Source organism: Jaculus jaculus, chromosome 4 (genome assembly GCF_020740685.1).
Source record: "Jaculus jaculus isolate mJacJac1 chromosome 4, mJacJac1.mat.Y.cur, whole genome shotgun sequence".
NCBI classification, from domain to species: Eukaryota; Metazoa; Chordata; class Mammalia; order Rodentia; family Dipodidae; genus Jaculus; species Jaculus jaculus.
In genome coordinates, this window is record NC_059105.1 from 167842806 (window position 1) to 167868097 (window position 25292).

Consider the following 25292-nt stretch of genomic DNA (forward strand, 5'->3'; position numbering starts at 1 on the left):
GGAGCAGAGGGACACCTGCATCTGTAATATGTCTAGACAGGAATCATCTTCAGAGATGCCTCTGGCTGTTAACCGGTCTCCACTAGGAAGCTTATGCTCCCCAGACTTCTGTAGCTCAGGACATTGAAATATTCAGGTGGCTCTTCATAGTTGTCTCCTTGCTGCTCTTCATAGGGGCTAGCAGGGGCAGCATCTACCTGGACACATCGTCCAGGGGACAAGGGAATGCTGAAGCTCAGTTCCTGGTGCTCAGCTGCCATTCTCCCAAGGCTACTTTCCACTGAACGGATTCTAAGAGAGTTCTTCTAGAAGGAAACAAAGTGAGTACATGAGGCTGTTATTCAAAAGTTACTTCCCAACATGATACGTGCTTGTAATCTTACCTCCCTTTTTTCTTACATGAACAGAGAAAGAGAGGGGGAGGGCTGACAGAGAGAAGTAAGTGTGTTCCTTAGCCCATAATTTCTCATCTCATTGTAGCTAGATTTCATTACTAACAACTCCAGTGAAACTAACTTGCCATGCATGCCTTGTGCCCCACAGCCCTTACTTTCCCTTCCCTTAGCCTGGAATGACAGCTTCAGTCTGTCTTTACTCTTTACTACATTTGATACTGTTGATTTCTGCCTTTTAGAAATATTTATCTCCCTGGTCTCTATGCCACCATTTTTCCCTCTCCTCCTCCCTTGATCCTCTATCTTCATCGTCAGCTACACTGGCCTTTTTCTTCTCTTTGCACACTGATCTCCAAATCAAAAAGTTCCCTAGGATTCTGGCCCCTGTCTGCCTTTTCTCTCTGGGCACTTGCTGAGTCACTTCCTCTGCAGCGAACCAGCAGCCATCCATCACCTGCCCTCTGAAGCACAGGCTCTGTGCTGAGCTCCAGGGATAGGTAACCACTGCTAGCCAGACACAGCCAGCAAATAACCGTCAATAAGCTTGATTTCACCTTGTCTCCAGTGAGACCATCAGGATCCTACTGTACAAACTTTTCCTGTCGATGTCAGCTGTTGAGAAACCTGGAGGCTAATACTAAGTTCCAGTCACCCACAAAGCCCCCAACCAAATTTCCCCCGTCTGCTCGTAATACTTTCTTTCTCACCACCAGTGAAAAAGACTGTTTTGCGAATCCCTTTCACAATGATCTGACTTCACATTTCCTCTTACCTGTAGGCTAACTTCACACAGCCCTCACCTAGTGAGTTTTCAAAAGTGAAGTTTAAAAGCTGCCACTATCTGCAGCAGTGAAATCTGTTTAATGAAGTCAGGGATGTGAAGTCAGTCGTCACATCATTATAACAATGTCATAGGTGCTAAGGCAAGGAAACGGAAGAACCAAAGGCATAAACACAATGGCAGGAGAAATGCTTATGGCATCTCAATGCAAAACTGATACCCTCTTGAGTTGGGCATGGTGATGGATGCCTTTAATCCTAGCACTCAGGAGGCAGAGCTAGGAGGATCACCATGAGTTCGAGGCCACCCTGAGACTCCATAGTGAATTCCAGGTCAGTCTGAGCTCGAGTGAGACCCTACCTTGAAAAACAAAACAGAACAAAAACTGATACCCACTGATACCACTTAGCCTTACTAAAGACTGCTATAATTTGGATTATTTACCCTCCTACCAATACGTGTCTGAATGACAAATGACAAAGAGCCACTGACTTGGAAAATAATGGTGACAGAATCAGTCAGCGGTAGAGCACTTGGTGAGCATATCCAAGGCCCCAGGGCCTACCACTATTACTGCAAGAAAAAAATTCACATGTTATTCTATTTGAGTGGAGCATGGTAGTGCATACTGTATATCCAAGTACTCAGAAAGCAAAGACAGAGGCAAGAGGATTACTATAAATTAGAAGCCAGCCTAGGGCTACATAGAGAGACCATGCCTTAAAAAAAAAAAACATAAATTGAAAAAGCACATGAAATCTCCCTCTCCCAAGAAAGAAACATCAGGGTTGGGATCAGCATCGATTAGCCCCAAGCCCATCACTGCACCAGTATAGTCCGAGGAGGGACAGCAGAGAGGCTGTGTAAATGCACACAGTGAATGAATGTCAAAAACCAGGAATGGGGGCTGGAGAGATGGCTTAGTGGTTAAGACACATGTCTGTGAAGCCTAGGGACCCCAGTTCAATTCTCCAGGTCACACGTAAACCAGATGCACACAGTGGAACATGCGTCTAGAGTTCGTTTGCAGTGGCTAGAGGCCCTGGCATGCCCATTCTTACTCTCTCTCTCTCTTTCTCTCCCTCCTACTCTGTCTCCCTCCCTCTGATAAATAAATAAAAATAAAATCTTTTTAAAAAAAAACATGGATGGCACATCACACAGGCCTTGAGGAGGTAGACCTATAGAGGCCATAATCTCAGAAGCACATACGTCAGGAGTGATCTGTCTCCACATTGCTTCACAGGAGAAGTGAACTTTAACATCAGCGTGAAGGGGAGGAGTCACTATCATAGTTTATAATGATACTGTGCTTGAAAGAACTACTGCACCTCAAATATATTCCACTCTGTTTTTCAAATATGAATACTTTAAAAATAATTCTTTATTTATTTTATTTATTTGCCAGAGAAAGAGGGAGAGAGAGAGAGAATGGGCACGCCAGGGCCTCCAGCCACTGCAAACAAACTCCAGACACATGTGACCCCTTGTGCATCTGGCTAATGTGGGTTCTGAGGAATCAAACCTGGATCCTTTGGCTTTGCAGGCAAATGCCTTAACCACTAAGCTATCCCTCCAGCCCTAAAATATGAATACTTTTAATTATGACCTCTTGTGCTTGTGTGTTCTAATTCTCATTCTAGGTAAAACTAGTCATTCTTGCCTTTTTAAAAAAAAAATCTGAGGACTATTTTGAGCTCTAAAAGTCCTCTGGGAGATGCAGATGTACCTGGGGTGGGTCCCCTAGCTGTCCCATTTCCATTTTATCCTGCATGAGGACTCTATAATTATAACCAGTGTAAGAAATAGGTCTGGGATTAGTGAACTAACATTACAGGGGAGCTACAGATTGCAGCTGCATCTTCCCAGGACGAGCACTGCCCTCTAGGAGTAAATACAGTGGGGTTGCAGAGTTAGCATCCAGGACCTGGACACATACATCTTTCTTTTTTTTCCCCTCATAAAAGATCCCCTGGGCGTACCTTTCCATTATCTGGTTAGCAAATAACATTTATAATAAATTCAACCAATGCTTATACTACAAAAAATATAAAATAAAATGTTTATAATATAAAAATGCCCTCAGCAGAGATGACATTCATTGTGAGCTTTCATCCATTGGTTTTTGTCCTGCTTCCTTTATGACCTTTCCACTGAGAAAGCATGCCCGGGAGCTCACACCAGAGTTCACACTGCCAGTCGCTGTTCTCAGGACCACATCTAAACCAGTGACTCCTGGGAAGGATGCCAAAAGGCAGCCTGGAGGAACAGGACTGGGGAAGTGTCCATCACCAGCCGGCAGCAGTGGAGACCCCATGACTGCGAGGAACCGGGGTAAGACATGAAGTAAAGGGACCAAGGTTGAGGAGCTTTTATAAAGCCAAGGGTAGAGGTTTCTCTCATGGCAGTGTGTAAAGAGATGCTCGTTTCCAGCTGATGAAGACAAGGAACTAACTGCCAGTGACAACACCACAAAGAAGAGTGAATGCACCCTCGAGGTGCATCTCCCATGCCAAAGTCAGGGTTTGGATAGGAAGGGAAGGGTCACCGGTACCAGGGCGAGGATCAGGATAGGTGCCCTGGAGAGCTGTGAGCCGTTTGCTTCTCCTGTGCTGTCTGCAGCAGCAGATGTGGCCCACTGTGATCCGCCTCCACCTCCCCTACTGGCCAAGAGCCCCTGAATTAGAGGGAAATGTCAACCGGCACTCAAGAGCTAGGAGTGAATCCTGAAGGTACTGAATGAGGCGAGACGGAGGAACAGTCCTCAGCACTGGGACAAGATTCAGCACCTTCACAAGGGCCGCATGAAACAGGCATAGCATCCTGCATATAGGAGAGGTGCAACAGTGACTTGGAAAACTATGTAAAAAGAAGAAGAAGAGAAAAAAAAACATGCCCAGAAAGTGGGGAGTACTATAGTGAACCTGCTAAGACAGGGGTTAGTAATCAGGGCCCAAATAGCAAATTAGAGCCACTGCTGTTTGTACATTTCTCCAAGTGGTTGAAACTGAGAACATGTCTCAGGTCCCTGACTCCTGGTTCTTCTGCTCCCAATGTGGAGTGGCTGGGACCCTACATGTGCATGTAGCAAGAACAGGCCCCAACTTTTTATTCCTCCTGGGGTGGGTAGGAAACCACTGGACCTCCACATGTGTTGTATCTGATGCAGGATTTGGGGGTTTAGGCGGGGGTCCCCCAGAATTTATGAACCCCAAGTTTTGGGTTCTTTAATAATTCCTTAATAAATTAATTCTTCAATAAAGAATTAATAGAGGAAGAAAGCTGGGTTGCTGGGAACAGCTAGCCCTTAAGAGAGTGCTCACTGGGGGCAAAGAACCTCAGGGGAAAGCTTGCTCCCCGGAGACAGATAGAAACCAGTGAATCCATGTTCAGCTGTCTGGCCCAAGGAGCATGGCTCCACCACTCCCCGCCCCCAAGGCCTACATCCCCTGACAGACTCCCCCTGCTGCCTCCTTGGCACCTCACTTCTTTCCCAGACAAGCAGCACAAGGGATACCCATTCTCCTCCACAACCTGCTCAGTGGGGGAATAGGAGAAACTATTATTGCTTCTGAGCCCCACAGGCAAGGCATGGCTGTGAGCATGGGCTGAAAAGATTCCAGACCTTCAAAACAACCTCTTATCAGTCACCAGCCCAGAGCTGCTGAAGTGCTTGCAAACTCCACAACCTATGCATCTGCAGTTATAACACCATCCCACTCCAGTCCATTTCAAATCTAAATCAGAACACTGGAGATCCTACAAAGACAAATACTTGCTTCCTCCATAGTAAAATAAGGCTTTTACCCCAAGATGGGTAGACTTGAATTTAGGAAAAAAAAAAAAAGACCACAAACTGACAGTTCTCCACCAAGGTTACCTAGCCCCACAATGGAAGCATCCAATGAAAACATAGAGGAAACAATAGAAATTAAATCCCAAAATGAAAGCACAATAAACTATGTGACCCTGATCAAGCAAATCATTGAAGTAGAAGCAAATCTTAAAAAACAAAAAAATTTCACAAATGAAATGCACACAGCCTTCCTCACTAGGCTTAGCTTAATTGAGGAAAACCAGACAGACCTCAAAAGAGAGATAAATGGGCTGGGTGTGGTGGTGCATGCCTTTAATCCCAACACTTGGGAGGCAGAGGTAGGAGGATCACCATGAGTTCAAGGCCACCCTGAGACTACATAGTGAATTCCAGGTCAGCCTGAGCTAGAGTGAAACCCTACCTTGGAAAAAAAAAAAAAGAGAGAGAGAGAGAGAGAGAGAGAGAGAGAAAGAGATAAATGAACTGAAGGTGAGTCAACAAATAGAGGATCTAAAAAGCCAGCTGATTGTGCTTGATAGAAGATATGATCAAATGCAAAAATGAACTCCAGGAAGCATTACAAAAACCAAAGCTCAACCTGAAATTGGACCTCAAAAAAGAGATGAACACAATTCAGAAAAACATAACAGAAAACAAAAATTACATAGAGCTTTTAAAAGCCTGTCTAGAAGCCCTCACTAACAGAGTCAGTCATGTGGGGAACAGAACTTCTGAGCTGGGAGATAAGACAGAAGAAACTGATCTGGAACCCAAAACTTTGATAAGTTCAAAAAATCATGGGAACATAATATGAGGGAACTATGGGATACCCTAAAATGACAAAACATCCAGATCATGGGCATTCCAGAAGGGGGAGAAAATCCAGGCCATAGGCATAGAGAACATATTCAACAAAATTATAGAAGAAAATTTTCCCAGCCCCACAAAAGTGAGACCCATCAAGATACAAAAAGCTCATAGAACACCAAACAGACTACACCAAAGAAGAAACTCTCCAAGGCACCTCAGAGTGAAAACTCTAAACAATGAAAACAGAGAATGTTAAAAGCAGCAAGAGAGAAACAATTCAGCCCACACAAAGGCAAGTCCATCAGAGTTACCTGAGATTTTTCAATGGAAAACCATGAAAGCCAGAAGGGCATGGAATGAAGTACTTCAAAGCCTACAAAAGTATGGCTTCCAACCCAAACTACTATACCCGGTGAAAGTATCCCTCATAATAAAGAAAGGAAACTTTCCATTACAAAAGCCAGCTGTTATTATTTGAATACAAGGCCAAACCTAAAGAGAATATTACAGGAAATATTGCCCACAGAAGAACAAACAGCCAACCTCGAGAGCGTACAAGAGGATGGACATGTTAACCAAAACTAGAGATGGCATGAAAACGTTCAAAGCACCACGCCCCACAAGCCCTTCAGCAGGGCTTAAATCATGCCTCACAGTTATAACTGTAAAAATTAATGGACTTAACTCACCCATAGAAAGATACAAGCTAACAGGGTGGATCAGAGAAATGGATCCTCCTATCTGCTGCCTTCAAGAAACCCACCTCACCATTAAAGATAGACATCTCCTCAGAGTGAAAGGATAGAAAATTATTTTCCAAGCAAATGGAACCATCTCCAAAATATATCATATATCAGGCCATAAAGCATACTGCCATAAATTCAGGAAAATTAATGTGACTTCCTGCATAATATCAGACCACAGTGCTTTAAAGTTATAAATGAACAACAGAAACAACAGAAATTGCCCCAGCTCTTAGAGATGGAACAACATGTTATTAAACAATGAATGAGTCATTGAAGAAATCAAAAACGAAATTGTAGGTGCTGAAGAAATTGCCTAGTGGTTAAGGCTCTTGCCTGCAAAGCCTAAGGAACCAGGTTCAATTCCCCAGTACTCACCACATAAGCCACATGCACATGGTGACATATGTGTCTGGAGTTTGTTTGCAGTGGCTAGAGGCTGTGGTGTGCTCATTCTCTCTCTTTATCTGCCTCTGTCTGTCTCTCTCTCAAATAAATATATAAAAATATTTTTTTCTTTAAAAAAAGAAAATTATAAAATTAATTTGACCAGAAGAAAAATGGGGAAGTCTGAAATTAATAAAATAAGGAGTGTAAACGGGGGGGGGGTCATAGCAGACATCAATAAAATGGGAAGAATCATCAAACCACACTTACAAAACATCTACTCCACAAAACTCACTAAACTGGAGGAAATGGGCAAATTCCTGGACACATACAACCTAGCAAACTTAATTCCAGAGCAGATAAATCTCCTAAACAAACCTATGGCATCCATGCAGATTGAAAATGTAACCCAAAGCCTCCTTAAAAGGAAAAGTCCATAACCTGATGGATTCTCAGCCAAATTCTACCACACCTTCATAAAAGAACTAAAAACACTTTTTATCAAGCTATTTCACATAATCAGAGAACAGAGAATGTTCCTCAACTCCTTTTATAAAGCTAGCATCACCTTAATGCCCAAACCAGACAGAGATACCACAAAAAAAAGAATTCTGTAGACCTATATCCCTGAAAAACTTGTAGACAAAAATGCTGGACAAAATCCTCTGAAATGGAATTCAACCACACATCAAAAGCATTATCCATCTGGATCAAGCAGGATTCATCCCAGGGATTCAGGAACGGTTCAAGATATGCAAATGGATTAGCATAATATACCAAATAAATAAACTTAAACATAAGAACCCATGATAATGTCAATAGATGCAGAAAAGGCCTTTGGCAAATTACAACATCATGATCAAAACACTGGAGACACTAGTCATGGAGAGTTGATATCTCAACACAATAAAGGCTACATTCAAAGCACTAAAGTGCAAATCATATTTAATAAGGAAAGACTCACGGAGCTCCCATTACGACAGGGAACAAGGCAGGGGCGCCCACTCGCACCGCTGCTCTTCAGCATAGAACTAGAAGTCCTAGCCCAAGCAGTAAGACAGGAGAAAGACATAGAAAGGAAACAAATTTGTAAGCAAGAAGTCAAACTAGTCCTATTTGCAAATGACGTGACCCTATACACAACTGACCTGAAAGATTGTACCATAAAACTTCTAAATGTGATAAATACCTTCAGCAAAGTGACAGAGTGCAAAATAAACACACAAAAATCAGTAGCCTTCCTATATGCAAAAGATAAAAATATAGAGAAATAAATCGGGCTAGAGAGATGGCTTGACAGTTAAGGCACCTGCCTGCAAAGCCTAAGGATCCATGTTCGACTCTTCAGATCCCACAAAAGCCAGAAGCTTGTGCGCAGGCCACACATGCACACAAGGTGGCTCACATGTCTGGAGTTCAATTGCAGTGGCTTGAGGCCCTGGCACACCAGTTTCTCTCTCACACTCTCTCTGTCTTGCTCTCACACACATAAGGGGAGGGAATATGATGGACAGTGGAGTTTCAAGGGGAAAGTGGGAGGAGAAAGGGAATTACTATGGGATATTGTTTACAATTATGGAAGTTGTTAATAAAAACAAACAAACAAAATAGTTAAAATAGTAAAAAGAAAAAAAAAGTCCAGTCCGTTGGGCTTGCCTCACAAAAAAAAATTAGTGAGTCCCATTTTCAACAGCTGCCCCCCCCACACACACCACCACACACACATATCAAACACCTTGGAATAACACTAACTAAGGAGGGAAAAGACTTTTATACTGAAAACATAAATACATTCAAAAAGAAACTGAGGAGGATATGAAAAGATGGAAAGACATTCCATGTTCTTGCATAGGTAGAATTGATACTGTAAAAATGGCAATCCTACCAAAAGCAATATATAGATTCAATGAAATACCAATAAAAATCCCAGCATCACTCTTCACAGACATAGAAAAAGTGATTTCAAAATTCATATGGGGGCTGGAGAGATGGCTTAGTGGTTAAGCGCTTGCCTGTGAAGCCTAAGGACCCCGGTTCGAGGCTCCATTCCCCAGGACCCACGTTAGCCAGATGCACAAGGGGGTGCACACGTCTGGAGTTCGTTTGCAGTGGCTAGAGGCCCTGGCACACCTATTCTCCCTCTTTCTCTCTTTGTTGCTCTCAAATAAATTAAAAAAAAAATCATATGGAATGGCAGAAAGCCCCAGATATCCAAAAATAGCCTCAGCAAAAGAAACACTTCTGGAGGTATCACCATATCTGATCTAAAGCAAAAGAAACAGTTCTGGAGGTATCTCCATATCTGATCTAAAGCTAGACTACAAAGCCATAGTAACAAAAACAGTATGGCACTAGCATTAAAACAGACATGCAGACCAATGGAACAGAATTGAAGACCCAGCCCTTAGTTCAAGCAATTACAGCTACTTGATCTTTGACAAAGGAGCCAACAATGTACACTGGTGAAAAGACAGCATCTTCAACAAATAGTGCTGACAAATTGGAAAATCACATGTAGAAAAATGAAAACTGGACCCACACCTCTCACCATGCACAAAAATCAACTCCAAATGTATTAAAGACCTCAATATGAGACCTGAAACTCTTAAACTACTGGGAAAAAATAGGGGGAACTCTCCACAATATGTAAATGGGGTAAAACCTTCTGAACAACATCCCAGCAGCCCAGAAACTGAACAATCACTCAACCAGTGGGATCTCATGGAGCCAAAAAGCTTTCATACAGACAAGCATACCATAAGCAGTGCAAACAGACTACCCACAGAATGGGAGAAAATCTTCACCAGCTACTCCACTGACAGAGACTTGAAAAAAAAAGAACTGAAAAAACTAAGCAATAAAAAATATACATTCAAAATATAGAACAGAGATCTGAATAGGAAATTCTCAATGAAGAAATACAAATGGCTAATACTCACTTAAAATGTTCAACACCCTTAACCATCAGGGAAATGCAAATTAAAAGAACTTTGAGATTCCACCTTACTCCAGTCAGGATGACAATCATTAAAAAATCAAATGACAGGGCTGGAGAGATGGCTTAGCAGTTAAGTGCTTGCCTGTGAAGCCTAAGGACGCTGGTTCAAGACTTGATTCCCCAGGACCCATGTAAGCCAGATGCACAAGGGAGCACATGTGTCTGGAGTTTGTTTGCAGTGCCTGGAGGCCCTGGCAAGCCCATTCTCTCTTTCTCTCTCTCTCTTTCTCTCTGCCTCTTTCACTCTCTGCCTGTCTCTCTCATATAAATAAATAAATAAACAAAAAAACCCAAATGACAATAAATGTTGTTGAGGGGAAAGATGAACCCTCACTCACTGCCGGTGGGAGTGCAAACTAGTACAACCACTATGGAAATCAACATGGAGACTCCTGAAAACGATGAAAATAGAGCTACCAACTGACCCATCTATTCCTCTACCGGGCATTGACCTTAAAGGCTCCACTCTTCACTGCTGAGATATTGGCTCAACCACATTTATAGCTGCTCAATTCACAATAGCTAAGAACTGGAACCAACCCAGATGCCCATTGTTTGACAAATGGACAATGACAATGTGGTACATTTACACAATGTAATTCTACTCAGCAGTAAGGAAACATGATACAGTGAAATTTATAGGAAAATGAATGGCCTTGGAACAGCTCATACTAAGCAAACTCATGTAAGCACAGAAAGATAAACTACATGTTCTCCCTCATCTGTGGTTCCTAACCTGAAACAGCTTTGAGGGACAGATAATAGGGATGGAAGTGTTTGAGGAAGGGAAATGGGGAGTTGCTGCGGGGGGTGGGGGAAGATACTCACAAAACTAAATCCAAAATGAATTGGTACCATAGAAACCTTTCTCCTGTATAGCAGACTGAAAGATCAGCCCTCAACAGGAGTATGCAGGGACTGTCTGTTATGAAGGGCCATGGAGAGGGTAGGTTGAAGCCTAATCCTAAAACACTGGACTCAGGGTTGTACTGCCCAGCCCTGGAAAACTGGCTACAGCCCACATTGAACTATTGATCAGAGAGATCTATGGGGTCGCCAAACAATCAGGCTCCTATTAAAGCACTTGATTACCTGCCACCACAGAATGAGAGATCTGCTAGCAGGGACACTGCTATGTGAAAGCAACCAGCCCGATAAGATGTACACTCCTGTGCAATAATGGCACCTGGCCTAGATGGGTAACCACTGGCTCTCTCTGTTCAGTGGGAAGGAACCCATAGCTGGAACTGGGAAAGAGAGGCTACACCCATCAAAATCTCTCTTAATTGATAATGTTTATCCCACTTAACCTATGCTGACCTTATTCTCCACTGGAGAACATATTTTTCTTCTTTGATGGCAGCGAGAGCCCAGGAGATAAACCACCTCTCACATACCAGCCAGGGCCCAGGTGAAACCACAGAGGACTTGGCAAGATGAGCAAGAGCGCTGCTTCCATGCGAGCCTGACACCAGGGTGATGGAGACAGACACTGGGGATAATGAAAGCACACCAAAGCAGGAACCCAGAAGCTGCAGAGAGCACAACACTAAGAAGACTTAAAATACGCCCACCACAGCTCAGGGGATTTTTCTGAAGAGGGAGCAGAAAGACTGTAAGAGACCCAGAGTGGAAGGGAATGTCCTTAGGCATTGTTCCCCCCCCCCCACCACCACCCCAGTGACTGACTGCTGCATGGCATCTCATAAGCCACAACCCCAGGGAGAACACCAGCAATCCCTCTGAGGAGGGCCCTCAGTGGAACGGGGGAAGGGAGGAGGGAAATGACGGCACTAACACATGATGTGTCCATACAGAGTTTCTACTTAATAAAACAAATTTTCTAATAAAAAAAAAGAGTATTTCACAACACATGGAAATGATATAAAATTGCAATTTTAATGTCTTTAGTGTTCATTGGAACAATTAGTCCTTTCATAACATAGTGATAGAGTTGAGTCATGGCAGCAGACACCATCAGAGCTCAAGGTCGTTTAGCTGTCCTACATCTAAACGTGTAGAACATGAAGAGTACATGGGTGTGGGCTCTGAAGCCAGCCCTGCTCATGGGAAGTCTAGAAGGCCAGATCCCTTGCCCAGTTTCTAGGTCCCGGAATAGGACAGCATTGGTGTGGTCTGCTTATCACTTGTCTCCAATCTCGACTTTCTCTGCCTTCTGTACTATAAGAAGACTGTACTGCAGGCCCCGTGTGAACCGCTTCACCTCCCCTCCACACAGCACGGCAGCAGTGGGATGGAGAACCGAGAGCGAGATGAAGGTACGTATGCCCTGCCTTCTCTGTGCAGGGTGCCCTTGGACTAATTGTGACCCTCACTTTACGATCACTGCACCTCTCCAGGTGGCCCCTCTATAACTCTCTCTCTAGGTTCCAACAGCCATCCTTTCTCATCATCCTTTTATTGCTTCCTTATATACTAGATCCTTTTAAACTGTCTCTGAACAACCCGGTTCTGGAGAACTATGTGTTCCTGGATGGGACCTTGAACTATGCAAGTATAGGATGCTTTGAGAAAAGAGGGAAGAGAGCCCTAGGGACTGTAGCTAAAGTACAAGACAGAAGCAGAGAGGACCTGAAGAGCCCCAGGGACTGTAGCTAAAGAACAAGACAGAAGCAGAGGGGACCTGAGCTAGACAGGAAGCAATGGGGGGTGTCAAAGAGAAAACCGGAGAGTGACACGTTGCAGAAGGAGAACAACAGAACGGGAGAGCTACTGACCCTTCTCTCAGTCTCCACCATGACAAAGTTGGTCTGGGTTTCTAACGTGAAAATTAACCAGCCTTGAGTCCTGAAGAGGAAAATGTCTCCTGGCACCTCTACAGAGCTTTTCATCTTGTCACTCCAGAACTAGAAAGCGCTGGTGACCAACAGTAGAGAACATTTGTTCACCAGTCACTATCACTGCTCCCTGCCCAGCTCAGAGATAATGGTCACATCTTCTTCCCTTCAGCCAGGCACTTCTTTTGTCCTCCCCTCCCCTCAGACACCCCATTTCCTAACCATGCCTATCATGAGAGCCAGGATGTAAAGAAAAATACTATGGGTAATTGGCTTCCTCCATAGCAACAGCCACGTCTCAGCCACCGCTGGGTCCCTGTGGGAGGCCTAGGCAATTTGCAGTTTATTGAGGGGAACATGGCTTTAGCTCCGCTGCCAAAATATCTTTCTCCATCCACACTTTCCAGTCAAATGATCCTAAGAGCAAAGGGTTTTGGTCTCTCTTCATTTGAAGATCTGGTTAGGAATAGAACGCATGTCACATAGAATGCGTTATTTGTTAGTTAGACCAATGCCTTTGTCAGTGATGATAAATAAAGGACAGAGAAGGTTTACACATAAAACTGACAGAATTTAAGATGTAAAAGATTAGGGAAAGTCCAAGGCCAGTCACTCATGACAGATATGAACATGAAGAGAAATCTAACTACAAAAGCAGAATTAGTTACAGTGGGAAATAAATACAATGGGGTCAAGGCAAGGTTAAAATTAAGGCTGCTTATACATTAAAAAAAAAAAAAACACTCATGGAATTCAAGGAGATATGATAGCACTAACCAAGAAATTCTAGCTCTGTGATTCATCCTAACTGAAAGGGAAAGAAAACTCTGTGGTCTTTATGGGAGTAAGAGACTTTAAAAAGTCAAAGAAAAGTTAAGTTAGAAAGAAAAGAAAAGGAAAAAAAAAAGAAAGAAAGAAAGAAAAGAAAGAGATGTGGCCCTTTTCTGGGAAAAGGACAAAGAGAACAAAGTGTGAGAACTCGCAATGAGATGCAACCTGAATGGAAAGACACCGGCCTGTCCATCCCTCCCGGGGACTGGCGAGAGCACAGTCAGATGGTGCTGAGCACTGGTTAGGTTTGAGGAACTGGGGGACGGAAGGGGGTGCAGGGGAGGCTGGAACTCAGCTGAGAATACAAAGTAGATAAGTCAGGCAAATCTCTGCTGCAAAATCAAGCTGAAAATGAAAATATGAATGAAAGACATAGCATCAAAAATAGGAGTTCTGCAATGTAGTCTCAGGGTGGCCTTGAACTCACGGTGATCCTCCTACCTTTGCCTCCCAAGTGCTGGGATGAAAGGTGTGCATCACCACGCCCGGCTATAAAATAAAATAACTTTTTTTTTTAATTTATTTATTTGAGAGCGACAGACACAGAGAGAAAGACAGATAGAGGGAGAGAGAGAGAATGGGCGTGCCAGGGCTTCCAGCCACTGCAAACGAACTCCAGACGCGTGCGCCCCCTTGTACATCTGGCTAACGTGGGACCTGGGGAACCGAGCCTCGAACCAGGGTCCTCAGGCTTCACAGGCAAGCGCTTAACTGCTAAGCCATCTCTCCAGCCCGAAAATAAAATAGCTTTTTAAAAATGAGGTAAACACAAAATGTGGTAGCTGCATTGGCATCACATGGGACATTTTTTCAAAATATCATCTGCACTCTAAAATAATAAAAATACAGTACAGGGATGGGGAGATGGCTCAGCAGTTAAAGGCATTTGCTTGCAAAGGCTGATGGCATGGGTTCGATTCTCCAGTGCCCACATAAAGCCAAATGCACAAAGTGCTGCATGTGTCTAGAGTTCATTTGCAGAGGCAAGAGGCCCTGGTGCCCCCATTCTCTCTTTCTCTCAAATACATATATATATTTTAAAGTACAGTACAGAAAATATAAACTAGTAGCATAGACATTTATTATCATCATTGTGTTCTGTGCATAATTTCATTGATAGACTTGGTTTACGTGTGTGTGTGTGTGTGTGTGTGTGTGTGTGTGTGTGTGTGTGTTTTAGGATTTTTGGAGGCAGCGTCTCACTCTAGCCCAGGCTGTCCTGGAACTCCCCCTATAGCACAGACTGACCTTGAACTCATGATGATCCTCCTATCTTCGCTTCCCAAGTACTGGGTTTAGGGGCTGGAGATGGCTGAGCAGTTAAGGCACTTGTCTGCAAACCCTAATGACCAGGGTTCGATTCCCCAGTACCCATGTAAAGCCAGGTGCACAAAGTGATATATGCATCTGGAGTTTGTTTGTAGCACCTGGTGCACCCATTCTCTTTCTACCTCTCTCTCTCTCTGCTTGCAAATAAATAAATAAAAATATTTAAAAAGATATAGGAGTTCTGCTGCTGCGGAGATGGCTCAGCAGGCATGAGACAGCTTGTTACAGGAGGATATGAGCTCAATCCTCAACACCCAGGCTAAAATAAGAAAGGCCAGGCGTGGCCGCACATGCCTGTAACCCCAGTGCTGTGGGGCGGGGGGCAGGGACAGGAGGCTCTCTGGGGCTCACTTGTCAGCCAGTCTAGCCAGAACAACAGTGATCTCCAAGTTTAGTCAGAGAATTTGAGGATATGTTCCTCAAATGAGAGAATATGGGACACATGCACCTGCATATGCACATGCAGAGACAGACAGAGAAAGACAGAGAGACAGAGAGACAGAGAGAGAGGATACTACACACACCAGTAAAAAAGGAATTCCGGGCTGAGATGACTCAGTGGGTAAAGTTACCTGCTGCACAAGCATGGTGACTTGAATTCAGACCCCCAGAACACACACATAGCTGGACACAGTAGCTTACCCTACACTCCCAGTGCTTCGACGGCAACGTGACCAGCCACCCCGAGCTCCTCTTGCTCTCCAACAGTGAACCAAGATAAACCTTCCCTTCTTTAAGTGGCTTTTGTCAGGCATTTCAATACAACAAGAAAAGTAATGAATCCTGTCCTTTGGCACTGATTTGATTCACGTGACCCCTGGTACTGCTAGTGATGCAGACTAGCCGCTTGACTGGCGCGAAGGAAACACTCCCTGGAGGAGGAGCGTCTCAAATCACTGCTGTAGTTTTTCATGTACACTGCTCGCTATTCAATGAAAGTGCTACTAACCAAGAAAATAATACATCTTCTAGTTAGTTGTTGGTCAAGAAGGACTCCGAGGCCCCCAAAACAATATGGACTACTGACAAGGCTCTTGGCTGCCCACCAGAGCTAGACAGTATGACCCTATTGCTGAACACTCCGCGTGCTCTAGCTGCCGCACACTGAGAAATCAAGCTGGAACTGAACTAGAAGGCTCATCCCTGCTGACTGACTGTCATAGTGCTGGAATGTGCTATGCAGCCTGCTGGGGGAGAAAAACCAACAACAGTCTTAAATGGCAAAGGACCCTGCAAGCTGTATCCATTAGTGCAAAAGAGGCATGACTTATGGGGGTAACCATCTGCTTTCTGATTGCATTTAAGATCTACCCCATGGGAAGGGACTCATGCCTGATACTAAAATTCCAGTCAAAGCCTATGGCTGAGAGGGTCATAAGCCCTAACAGGGAAGCTGCTATTATTATTGAACTAAATGGATTTATTATGCCCACCAAATTGCCCTTGAAATATTTTGTTTATGCCCATATATTAGTGCAGCCTTCACTTCTGGTTAGAGAAGTTTGTCTTTTCAATTAATGGTGATTACTGAGGAGACACAAAACTCCTTAAAATGCTGAGAAGTGACAGTTGAGCAGTACATGAGTCATCTCTCATGAGAAAGAGGGAGGAAAAGGATGTAAGATCAGAAGGAACGCTTTGGATGGTGTCTTCCAGACACAAAGTGACGTCACCTTTCGTTATCCACACAAAACCTGCATCATATGGGACCCATCAACATATTGTCATGGGCAATGGAAGAGGGTGAAAAAGAGAGAGAAAGTCAAGAAAGACATCAAATAGAAGAAGAGGAAATAGTCGGAAGAAAGAGGGTCTTGGTGGAGGAGGGAGGAGAAAGGGCTTATAAAGGAGGTAGTAACAGGGTTGTGATCAGGGTGCATTGTACATATGTATGCAAGTTGTCACTAAACTTAACAAGATAGAAGAAGGAGTAATTGGAAAGTAAAGGGGGTCAATAGAGGGAAAATCAGGTAGGGAAAACAAGAAAGGTGGTAGAAAGGGATTATGTAAATTTTGTTTTCATTTTTTGGTTTTTGGTTTTTCAAAGTGGGGTTTTGCTCTAGCCCAGGCTGACCTATATAGTCTCATGGAGGCCTCAAACTCACAGCGATCCTCCTACCTCTGCCTCCCAAGTGCTAGGATTGAAGGCATGCACCACCACACCTGGTTTAAATTATTAATAAAATATTTTCAATAAAAAAAAGAGAAGAAGGGGCTGGAGAAATGGCTTAGCAACTAAGGTGCTTGCCTGCAAAGCCAAAGGACCACAGCTCCACTCTCCAGAACCCACATAAGGCAAGTGGTGTATGCATCTGGAGTTTGTTTGCAGTGGCTGGAGGCCCTGGGCTGCCCATTCTCTCATTCTCTCTCTTTATTGCTCTCTCAAATAAATAAAAATAAAATACATTTTACAAAAAAGAAAAGGAAAAACAAAAAAAAGTAAAAAAGAGATGACATATGACTAATAACCAAGTAAAACTAAATAATAGAGAAAGACCCACAGAGTGTCTAATTAACATGTTTGTTAGGCACAGACTTCAGAATAATTGTTTAATATTTTCAAAGAATTGAAAGATGGCTGGGCAGGCATGTCACTACATGCCTTAAATCCCAGCACTTCAGAAGAAGAGCTAGGAGGTTTGTTTTAAGTTCAAAACCAGCCTGGGACTATAGAGTGAGTTCCAGGCTAGCCTGGGCTAGAATGAGACCCTACCTCATAAAAATATATTTATTTATTTATTTTAAAAAAGATGGCTGGAGAGATAGCTCTATCAGTAAAGAGTAAAATGCTTGCTTCACAAGCATGAGGATCTGAGCTCAATCCCCAGTACCACATTATAATGCCAAGCCAAGTAGTGTGCACCTGTGGTGTGCACCTGTAACTCCAATGCTGAGGAAGCAGACACAGGAGGATTCCTGGGTCATAGACTCACCTAATTGGCTCCAGGCCAATGGCAGATTCTATCTCAAAGAAGGAGAATGGAACCAGAGGTTGTCCTCTGGCCTATACGCGCACACACACACACACACACACACACACACACGTACATGCACACTCCTACACAAGCACACACATGTCCCCCCCATAAACAAAAGAATTAAATGACAAGATTGGAAATTTTGACAGATTGCAAACTATTTAAACAAGGAATAGACATATTAAGAGAGATATTTAGTCACCTGAACGATATGTCAGAAGAAAAGATCCTCTATAAAACATGGTGAGACAAATGGATGGAAATGTAAAAGAAGATAAGAGACATGTAGAAGAAAAGTGAAAGTATCTAATTCCCTGTAATTAGATCTCCAGAAAGAGAAGAAAGCAAGAATAGAGAAGTAATATGAGAAGAGATAATGGCCAGAATTGACAAAAATTGACAAAAATCATAGAACCACAAATTGAAAAAAAAAAAAACACTCTTGCCAAACCCCAAACAGAGATAATCACATCTAATTATATCATTGTACAAATGCTGAAAACTACAGAGAATTTTCAAAGAATGAGAAGGCTGAGAGTGATTTTAAAAGAAGTAAAAATAAAACCTGGCTTCCAATAAAAATATAGGAAGTTAGACAATGAAGCAATTATTTTCCATGTGCTAAAAGAAAAATAATTGCCAACACGGATTTTTACAGCTAGCAAAATAAACATATCATTTCGAAATTCATGGGGGAAAACACTTTTAGACAAACAAACAAACCAAAAAAAAAAAAAAAGATGATTCAATGCCAGCCAATCTTCATTGAAAAAATGCTATAGAATATCCTTTAGGCAGAAGGAAACTGATTATAGTTACAAGACAGACCAGGCAGGACAGAGGGAATAGCAAAAGGAAGAATAGACCTAAAGGTATATGGCCTCATAGAAATAATTCTTGTAGCCTTAAAATATAAAGAGAACTAAATGATGTGGTAATAAATGCAATAACTTAGAGGAGGGAAGTAAGAGTTAATATTCTCTAAGTTTCTTGTACACTCCAGGAAATACTAAAAGTAATAATTGATTATCACTAATATATTAAAAACTTTATAAGTCACATTCTATGATACTTCATGTGACCACAAGAAGAATATCAACAGAATTGCATAAGTGACAAACAAGATTTTTGATAATGAAAGAATCTAAATTCAAAAATCAAAAGGCAAAGCTGGGCGTGGTGGCGCACGCCTTTAATCCCAGCACTTGAGAGGCAGAGGTAGGAGGATCGCCGTGAGTTCGAGGCCACCCTGAGACTCCATAGTGAATTCCAGGTCAGCCTGGGCTAGAGTGAGACCCTACCTCGAAAACAAAAAAAAAAAAAAAAAAAAAAAAATCAAAAGGCAGTGAAGCAGAGTGGGGGGTGGGGGGAAAATAAAATAATCTGGTGGCTATAAATCCACATGCATTAGCAACAACAGTACATGGCATAATTCTGGGGGGCTTCAGAGCTGAGCTGTTAACTACAGTATGCTACATGGGAGGGAAAATGGATGGGGGTCTGTAGGGAATATTCCAGAGGATCCCAGGCTGGCTTCCCCAAAATGTTTGTGTAGTGACTTGAATTGGGGTGACCCGGGGTGGCTTAGCAGACCCACGTGACCAACAAGAACCCAGAACACTTTTGCTCTTCCCCGACTTACAGTTCATGACCCAGAAAGAAGAAGGACGCTTTCCACGATTTACCAAGTATTGGTCTGAAACATGTCAGTTGTTCATCACAACTTTGCGACACAGAGCACGAATTATAATCCCCATTTTGTATACAAACAAAATATGGAGAGCTGGGGGACATTAGCTAACATCCCTGAACCGTGCTGAACTAGAAACCACACCCTGTAATGGCCCAGCTATCACCCTTCCAGCCACAAGACCTCTTAAGCTAAAGTCACAAAGGATTTACAACCTGCTGTGACTTTTAGCTCAAATTTTCAGGTTTTTTTTTTTTTTTTTTTAGGTAAGGTCCTACTGTAGACCAGGCTGACCTGGAATTCACTATGCAGTCTCAGGGTGGCCTTGAACTCACAGCGATCCTCCCTACCTCTGCCTCTCAAATGCTGGAACTGAAGGTGTGTGCCACCACGCCCGGCTTCTCAGGGTTTTAGTTCCCATCTTGCAGAAGTGCTGGGCTTCCCATTACAGCCAGAGCTGTGAAAATTAAATGAGTTACTATAAGACCAAAAGCCCTAGCACCCAGAAGACGTGCTCTGAGATATATCATATCAGACTCATAGTGGATGAACTCTCAGAGAGGTAGCTTCAGGGACAGGCAGGAACTGTGAATGGCAGGTACCCTCGCGTCCCTTCTCCAGCCCGGCGAGGCAGAGCAGAGACGCGCTCTCTGTTCCTGCTCCTTGGGCTTGTGTCGTAGAACTGACTCTGGCTCTCTTATCTATGTTCTTCTCATGAGCAGACGGGGACGTGAAAACAGAGCGGGCAGGGATGAGAGTGCCTGGGAATGAGACGGGCAGCCAGAGCCATTACCTTTCTAACCAACGCGACCAGCACCCCGAGGGCAGCTGCGCAGATGACCCCGAGGACAGCAGCTACGGCTCCAGACACTGGCATCTGGAACCCGGCCACTAGAGGGAGAACAAAACTGGTGAGTGGCAAAGTGGCAAGGCTGCCTTCCCCAGGAAAGCCTCAGCTTCAGGTGAGGGTTGTCTGCCCTTGCTCCGACCCCACAGACGAGCCTTTAAGTCCAGCTCCCCAGTGACCAGTGCATCTACCTGGCCTCCAGTGGAATTAGTGACCGACCTCTGGAGGAGGTGCATACTGGGGTGTTCCTTGGGTCGTTTCTTCAACCCTTTCCTCTGCTCCGTCAACTCATTTTCAGTAATCAGGAAATGCAAAACTACCACCCAGAAGGCAATACAAAAAGTGAGCACTTTGTTTTATCACACTTCATATATACACATAGTAAAAACTGTCTAATTAAACATTGAAACAAGCGGATCAAAACTTTTACTGCTTTCTGCATGTAATTAGGGATGCGAAAGTGAGTATATAAGCTATAAAACTAGGTGGTAGACCACAAAAAGGAGCGAGAGGTATGGAGGAAAGGCAGGGTGGGCTTGACGGACGCTTGTCATATGAGAACAAACAGAAGTGTATTCAGGTGGGCTGGGAAGCAGATGGTCAGTGGTTAAAGACACCTGCTTACAAAGCCTGTCGACTGGGGTTTGATTCCCCAGTGCTCATGGAAAGCCAGACGTACAAAGCACTGAATGCATCTGTAGTTCTTCTGCAGTGGCCAGAGACCCTGACATGCCCATTCCCACTCATTCGCTCCTATAGTCTCTCCTTGCAAATCAATACATACAAATGTTTTAAAAATAGATTACTTCTTTATAGATAAAGGGCAAAAAGTTAATAACCTACCCAAATCACCCAGGGTCCATGACAATATCCAGCCCCAGGCTATGTGATTCCAGAGTCTGGGATCTTGGTGACTCATTGCATTTGGCCTGTTTTGGAGCCAACTGAGAAGTAATGTTAACTTATTTATTTTTATTTGCACGTGTATTTGAGTGTGTGTGTGTGTGTGTGTGTGTGTGTGCATTCTTGCCACTACAAACAAATACAAGATACTTGCCCTGCACCTGGCTTACGTGGGTGGCTTAGAAATTGCTTTGCAAGCAAGAGCCTTTAACCACTGCACTATCTTCCCAGCCCCAGAAGTAACATTTAAAAGGAAATTTTAAGGTAGCTTTTTATGTTCTCATTATCTGCATACTTTCAAAACTCATGAGAATTAAACTCCAATAGAACTGGTCTCAGGAAGAAGAGGTTCTGAGCTGTGGAGTTCTATGGCCTAGGACACCTGTGTTAGCATCCACTGTCCTACCCAGAGCAGCTCCGGGTGACAAAATCTGCCATCATCAGTCAGATGGGAAACATAGTCATGGAGAACAGTTACAAGGTGCTTGCTGTGTTCCTGGCCCTGGGCTCAGGACATTTTCTTATAGGAGATCATTCTACGCTCCTCCTCATCATTCCTTCATGTGGTTGGACAGGCATCGCCACTGCACAGCTGAGAAGTTATGCACAGAGGAACCAAGACCCTTACTAAAGTCGACAGCAGTACAGGGTTTAGACCCGGCTATTTGACAGCAGGAGGCTGAGTTCTTAGCCACACTGCTAGACTATCTCTCAGGTGTGATTAAAGAAAAAAACAATTCTTATGTATTTACAAGAGTAACAGATGGGGGAGAGACAGAGAGAATATTGGTGTACCAGGATCTCCTGCCCACTGCAAACAAACTCCAGATGCATGTGCCACTTTGTGTATCTGGCTTTACGTGGGTACTGGGTAACCGATCCTAGGCCAGCAGGCTTTGCAAGCAAGTGCCTTTAGACACCAAGCCACCTCTCTGACCATCAGGTATGATTTTGAAACAATCCTTTCCCACCTTCACAAGAATTGGATTTTAACCGTCCAGACACTGACAATTCTGAGAACATTTTGGAAGCTTTGAAGTGTCACACAAATGTCTATTGTGGCCCACAAACATTTAGCACATGCACGCGCTGTGCCCTGTTTTCAACCCACGTTAGTCTTCATAAAGTCAAAGGGCTAATTCTAATTACTATGACTGGTACTAAATAAGTGAATGAGTACCCTTCAGTAGGCATCATCTATATGGATGAGAGGTACTTCCTATGCAAAAAGAGGTCTCTCAGGCTGGAGAGATGGCTTAACGGTTAAAGCGTTTGCCTGCAAAGCCAAAGGACCCAAGTTTGGCTCCCCAGGACCCACGTAAGCCAGATGCACAAGGGGGCATATGTATCTGGAGTTCGTTTGCAATGGCTGGAGGCCCTGGCATGCCCAGTCTCTCTCTCTCTCTCTCTCTCTTTCTCTCTCTCTCTCCCTGCTTATTTCTTTATCTCTCACTCTCAAATAAATAAATAAATATTAAAATTTTAAAAAAGAGGTTTCTCACCAGCCTTTAGTCCCAGCACTTGGGAGGCAGAGGTAGGAGGATTGCCATGACTTTGAGGCCACCCTGAGACTACATAGTGAATTCCAGATCAGCCTGGACCAGAGCCAGACCCTACCTCGGTGGGGGGTGGGGGGTGGCAGGAAGAGGTTTCTGATTTCACCAGTCTGGGGGGAATAGCCCTTATATCAGGATTCTTTTCAAAGCTCCTTCTACAATTCACATGAGCTTCGGCACTGAGAAGTCTCAGAGTATCTCAGGATGTTGTTTTCAACACTAGAGGAAGAGGTTCCTGAGCCAGCTCGCTCCAGAGGTCATACCTGAGCTTTCTTGAACCACCAGGAAGATCCTCCCACTGTAAATCCCATCAGGGTAGGTGTAATAGGTACAGAAATACTCCCCTGTGTCATTCATTGTGAGAGACTTGAAGGTGAGGCCTAGATGGGGGCCAGGGGCCACCCGCTCCCTGAAGCCTGGCGAGATATGCCACCCAAGGACAGGGTGATAAACTGCCAGAAGTTGGTCTCGTTTCTTCCAGTTGACCTGGGTCACTTCGGCTTTGGTGGATGAAAGGCGGCACTGAAAGATGGCAGAACCACCTTCTTCTGCAGAAATGTCCCCCTCTGTTTCTATAGTGCCTGTCATGACTCCTAGGGAAGAGGGAGAAAGCTCACTGTGAGGTCCAGGTGGGCAGCCGTCATCGACCGTCCTGTAGAAATTCCATGCGATCCCGAGACCAGACCTGGTATCAGGAATGAGAGTGCCTGCAGCTCATCCTGGGGTTGGTTATTGCTTCATATCTCTCCCATCTCAAGAGATGTTCCTCCTAGTACCAGCCATTCCTGCTTCTGTTCTCAGTCTGTGGCCTCTTTCCAGTCTTCTTGACCTTCCCTCCAGTCCAGCCCATCATCCGTCTGCCCCCTGATGACTTACGGCTTGTCTCCCGGGGATCCCATCCCATAGTGACCTCCCTTTTCCTTGGACACTCACTGCCCATACTTTATAATTAACCCATTACTAAATGCCTGGCTTATTATCACGCAACTTAGCACTTTCCTCTCCAGGGTATTCCGCCAGGCACTTTCCTTTCTAGCTGGGGGATTATGTCCACAGATTTATAGTCTCTCGACTTAGCATATCAGCTCTCTGCTTCTTTATGATCTCCAGCAGCTGAACTGTGCACCTAGTCCTCTCCTTCTAAATAAGGCAGGGCTATTTGGTTGAATGACATTTGGGATGTTAGGAAAAAAAAAAAAAAACCTCCAGGAGACAGGAAACTTAGCAGAAAAAAACTCTACTTCTTAGCAACAAGGGTGGTGGCTCACATTCCCCCCCACCCACACACACTCAGGAGGCTAAGACAGAAGGATCTTAGGAGAGTTTCAGGCCAGCCTGGGCAACATGGTGAGTTCTAGGCCAGCCTCAGAAACATAATGAGACCCAGTGTCAAAGAAAAAAACAGAAAGGAGAAGGGACAAGCGGAGAAAGGAAAGAATTGGGAAGGGGAGGAGAGTAAAGGAAAGAACGGAAAGAAGAGAAAAAAAGAAAAAAACAATTTAGGCTAAACTATCCTCTTCGCTGCTTAACACTTCCCCAGCACCCCTAAACCCCTCTCTTCTCTCAAAAGAGTCAGGAAACAGCTTTGGCACTAATCTGTATGAAAGTTTACATATTTGTGTCCTCATCCCTCAGACCTATCTGTCTAAAGTTTGCAACATAAGAGGAATAAACTTAACAAAATTCAGACTCTCGTAGTAATCTGTCTGGAAGACGGGAAGAAGGTATTTTGATGCACAGGGAACTATGTGCCATGTTTCTGTGCAAGGTTCCTCAGGCACCGAAAAGCTGCACCAGAAGTGAGTTGCTGGAAGGCTTCTTGGCTCCCTTCTTGGTCCTTTCTCCTCCCCTCGCCTCCTTTCTGTGTAGCCGTCCAGCCAGAGCCCAAACCCTAACCCTGAGGATCAGAAAGGCCTTTCATTACCACCCCAAAGAGCACATCATCCCCTTCTCTGACATGAGGGCTCAAAGCACCCTAACAGCCACTTGTGCTTCCATCACAGAACTTTGCCCACAGGAGTGCCCTGGTCTCTGCTCCTAGCTCGAGCCTCCTCTTTGCCCTGTCCTGGTCTTACCTGTGGCACAAAGGGCAGCCTGCCTCAGACCCTGGGCCCAGATCAGGAACACCCAGCCGTGCATGCTTCTGATCAGGGGCCCTACAGGAAGCAGATGTCGCCTCTTTTCAAGTGGCTGAAACTGGCCAACTACATCCAGGTGACATGGTGAAACCAAGCCTGTGAGGAAAGAGGGTCTCGGAAAAACTGAGGTCAGCAAACACAGTGGCAAAAAAACAGATAAAGCTCTCTACGAGTACGCAAACCACGTAGAGCGAGCCACAGGAAAAACCATGAAGGAAATGCATTGAAAACTGAACAACAAAAAGAATGTGGTTAGACTCTTGGTGGTGGTGACTCTTAGTCAGTTATGGT

The 25292-nt window shown here is 44.1% G+C and overlaps 1 protein-coding gene across 1 annotated transcript; it reads right to left on the reverse strand.

The window, feature by feature from the left end:
* Window positions 1-68: 68 nt before the first annotated feature.
* Window positions 69-25002, reverse strand: Tigit (T cell immunoreceptor with Ig and ITIM domains). Its single transcript, XM_045146710.1, has 4 exons — window positions 24939-25002; window positions 23127-23456; window positions 20351-20448; window positions 69-302 (listed from the first exon to the last, which is right to left on the reverse strand). Exons 1-4 carry the CDS (start codon window positions 25000-25002, stop codon window positions 69-71), a joined length of 726 nt encoding a protein of 241 aa, XP_045002645.1.
* Between the last annotated feature and the right edge of the window lie 290 nt (window positions 25003-25292).

Coding starts and splice junctions, on each gene's coding strand:
- Tigit (XM_045146710.1), bottom strand. CDS start 25,002: ATGCACGGCTGGGTGTTCCTGATCTGGGCCCAGGGTCTGAGGCAGGCT. Junction 23,457..24,938: donor GGCTGCCCTTTGTGCCACAG/GTAAGACCAGGA, acceptor CCTCTTCCCTAG/GAGTCATGACAGGCACTATA. Junction 303..20,350: donor TGGTCGCGTTGGTTAGAAAG/GTAATGGCTCTG, acceptor TCCTTCTAGAAG/AACTCTCTTAGAATCCGTTC.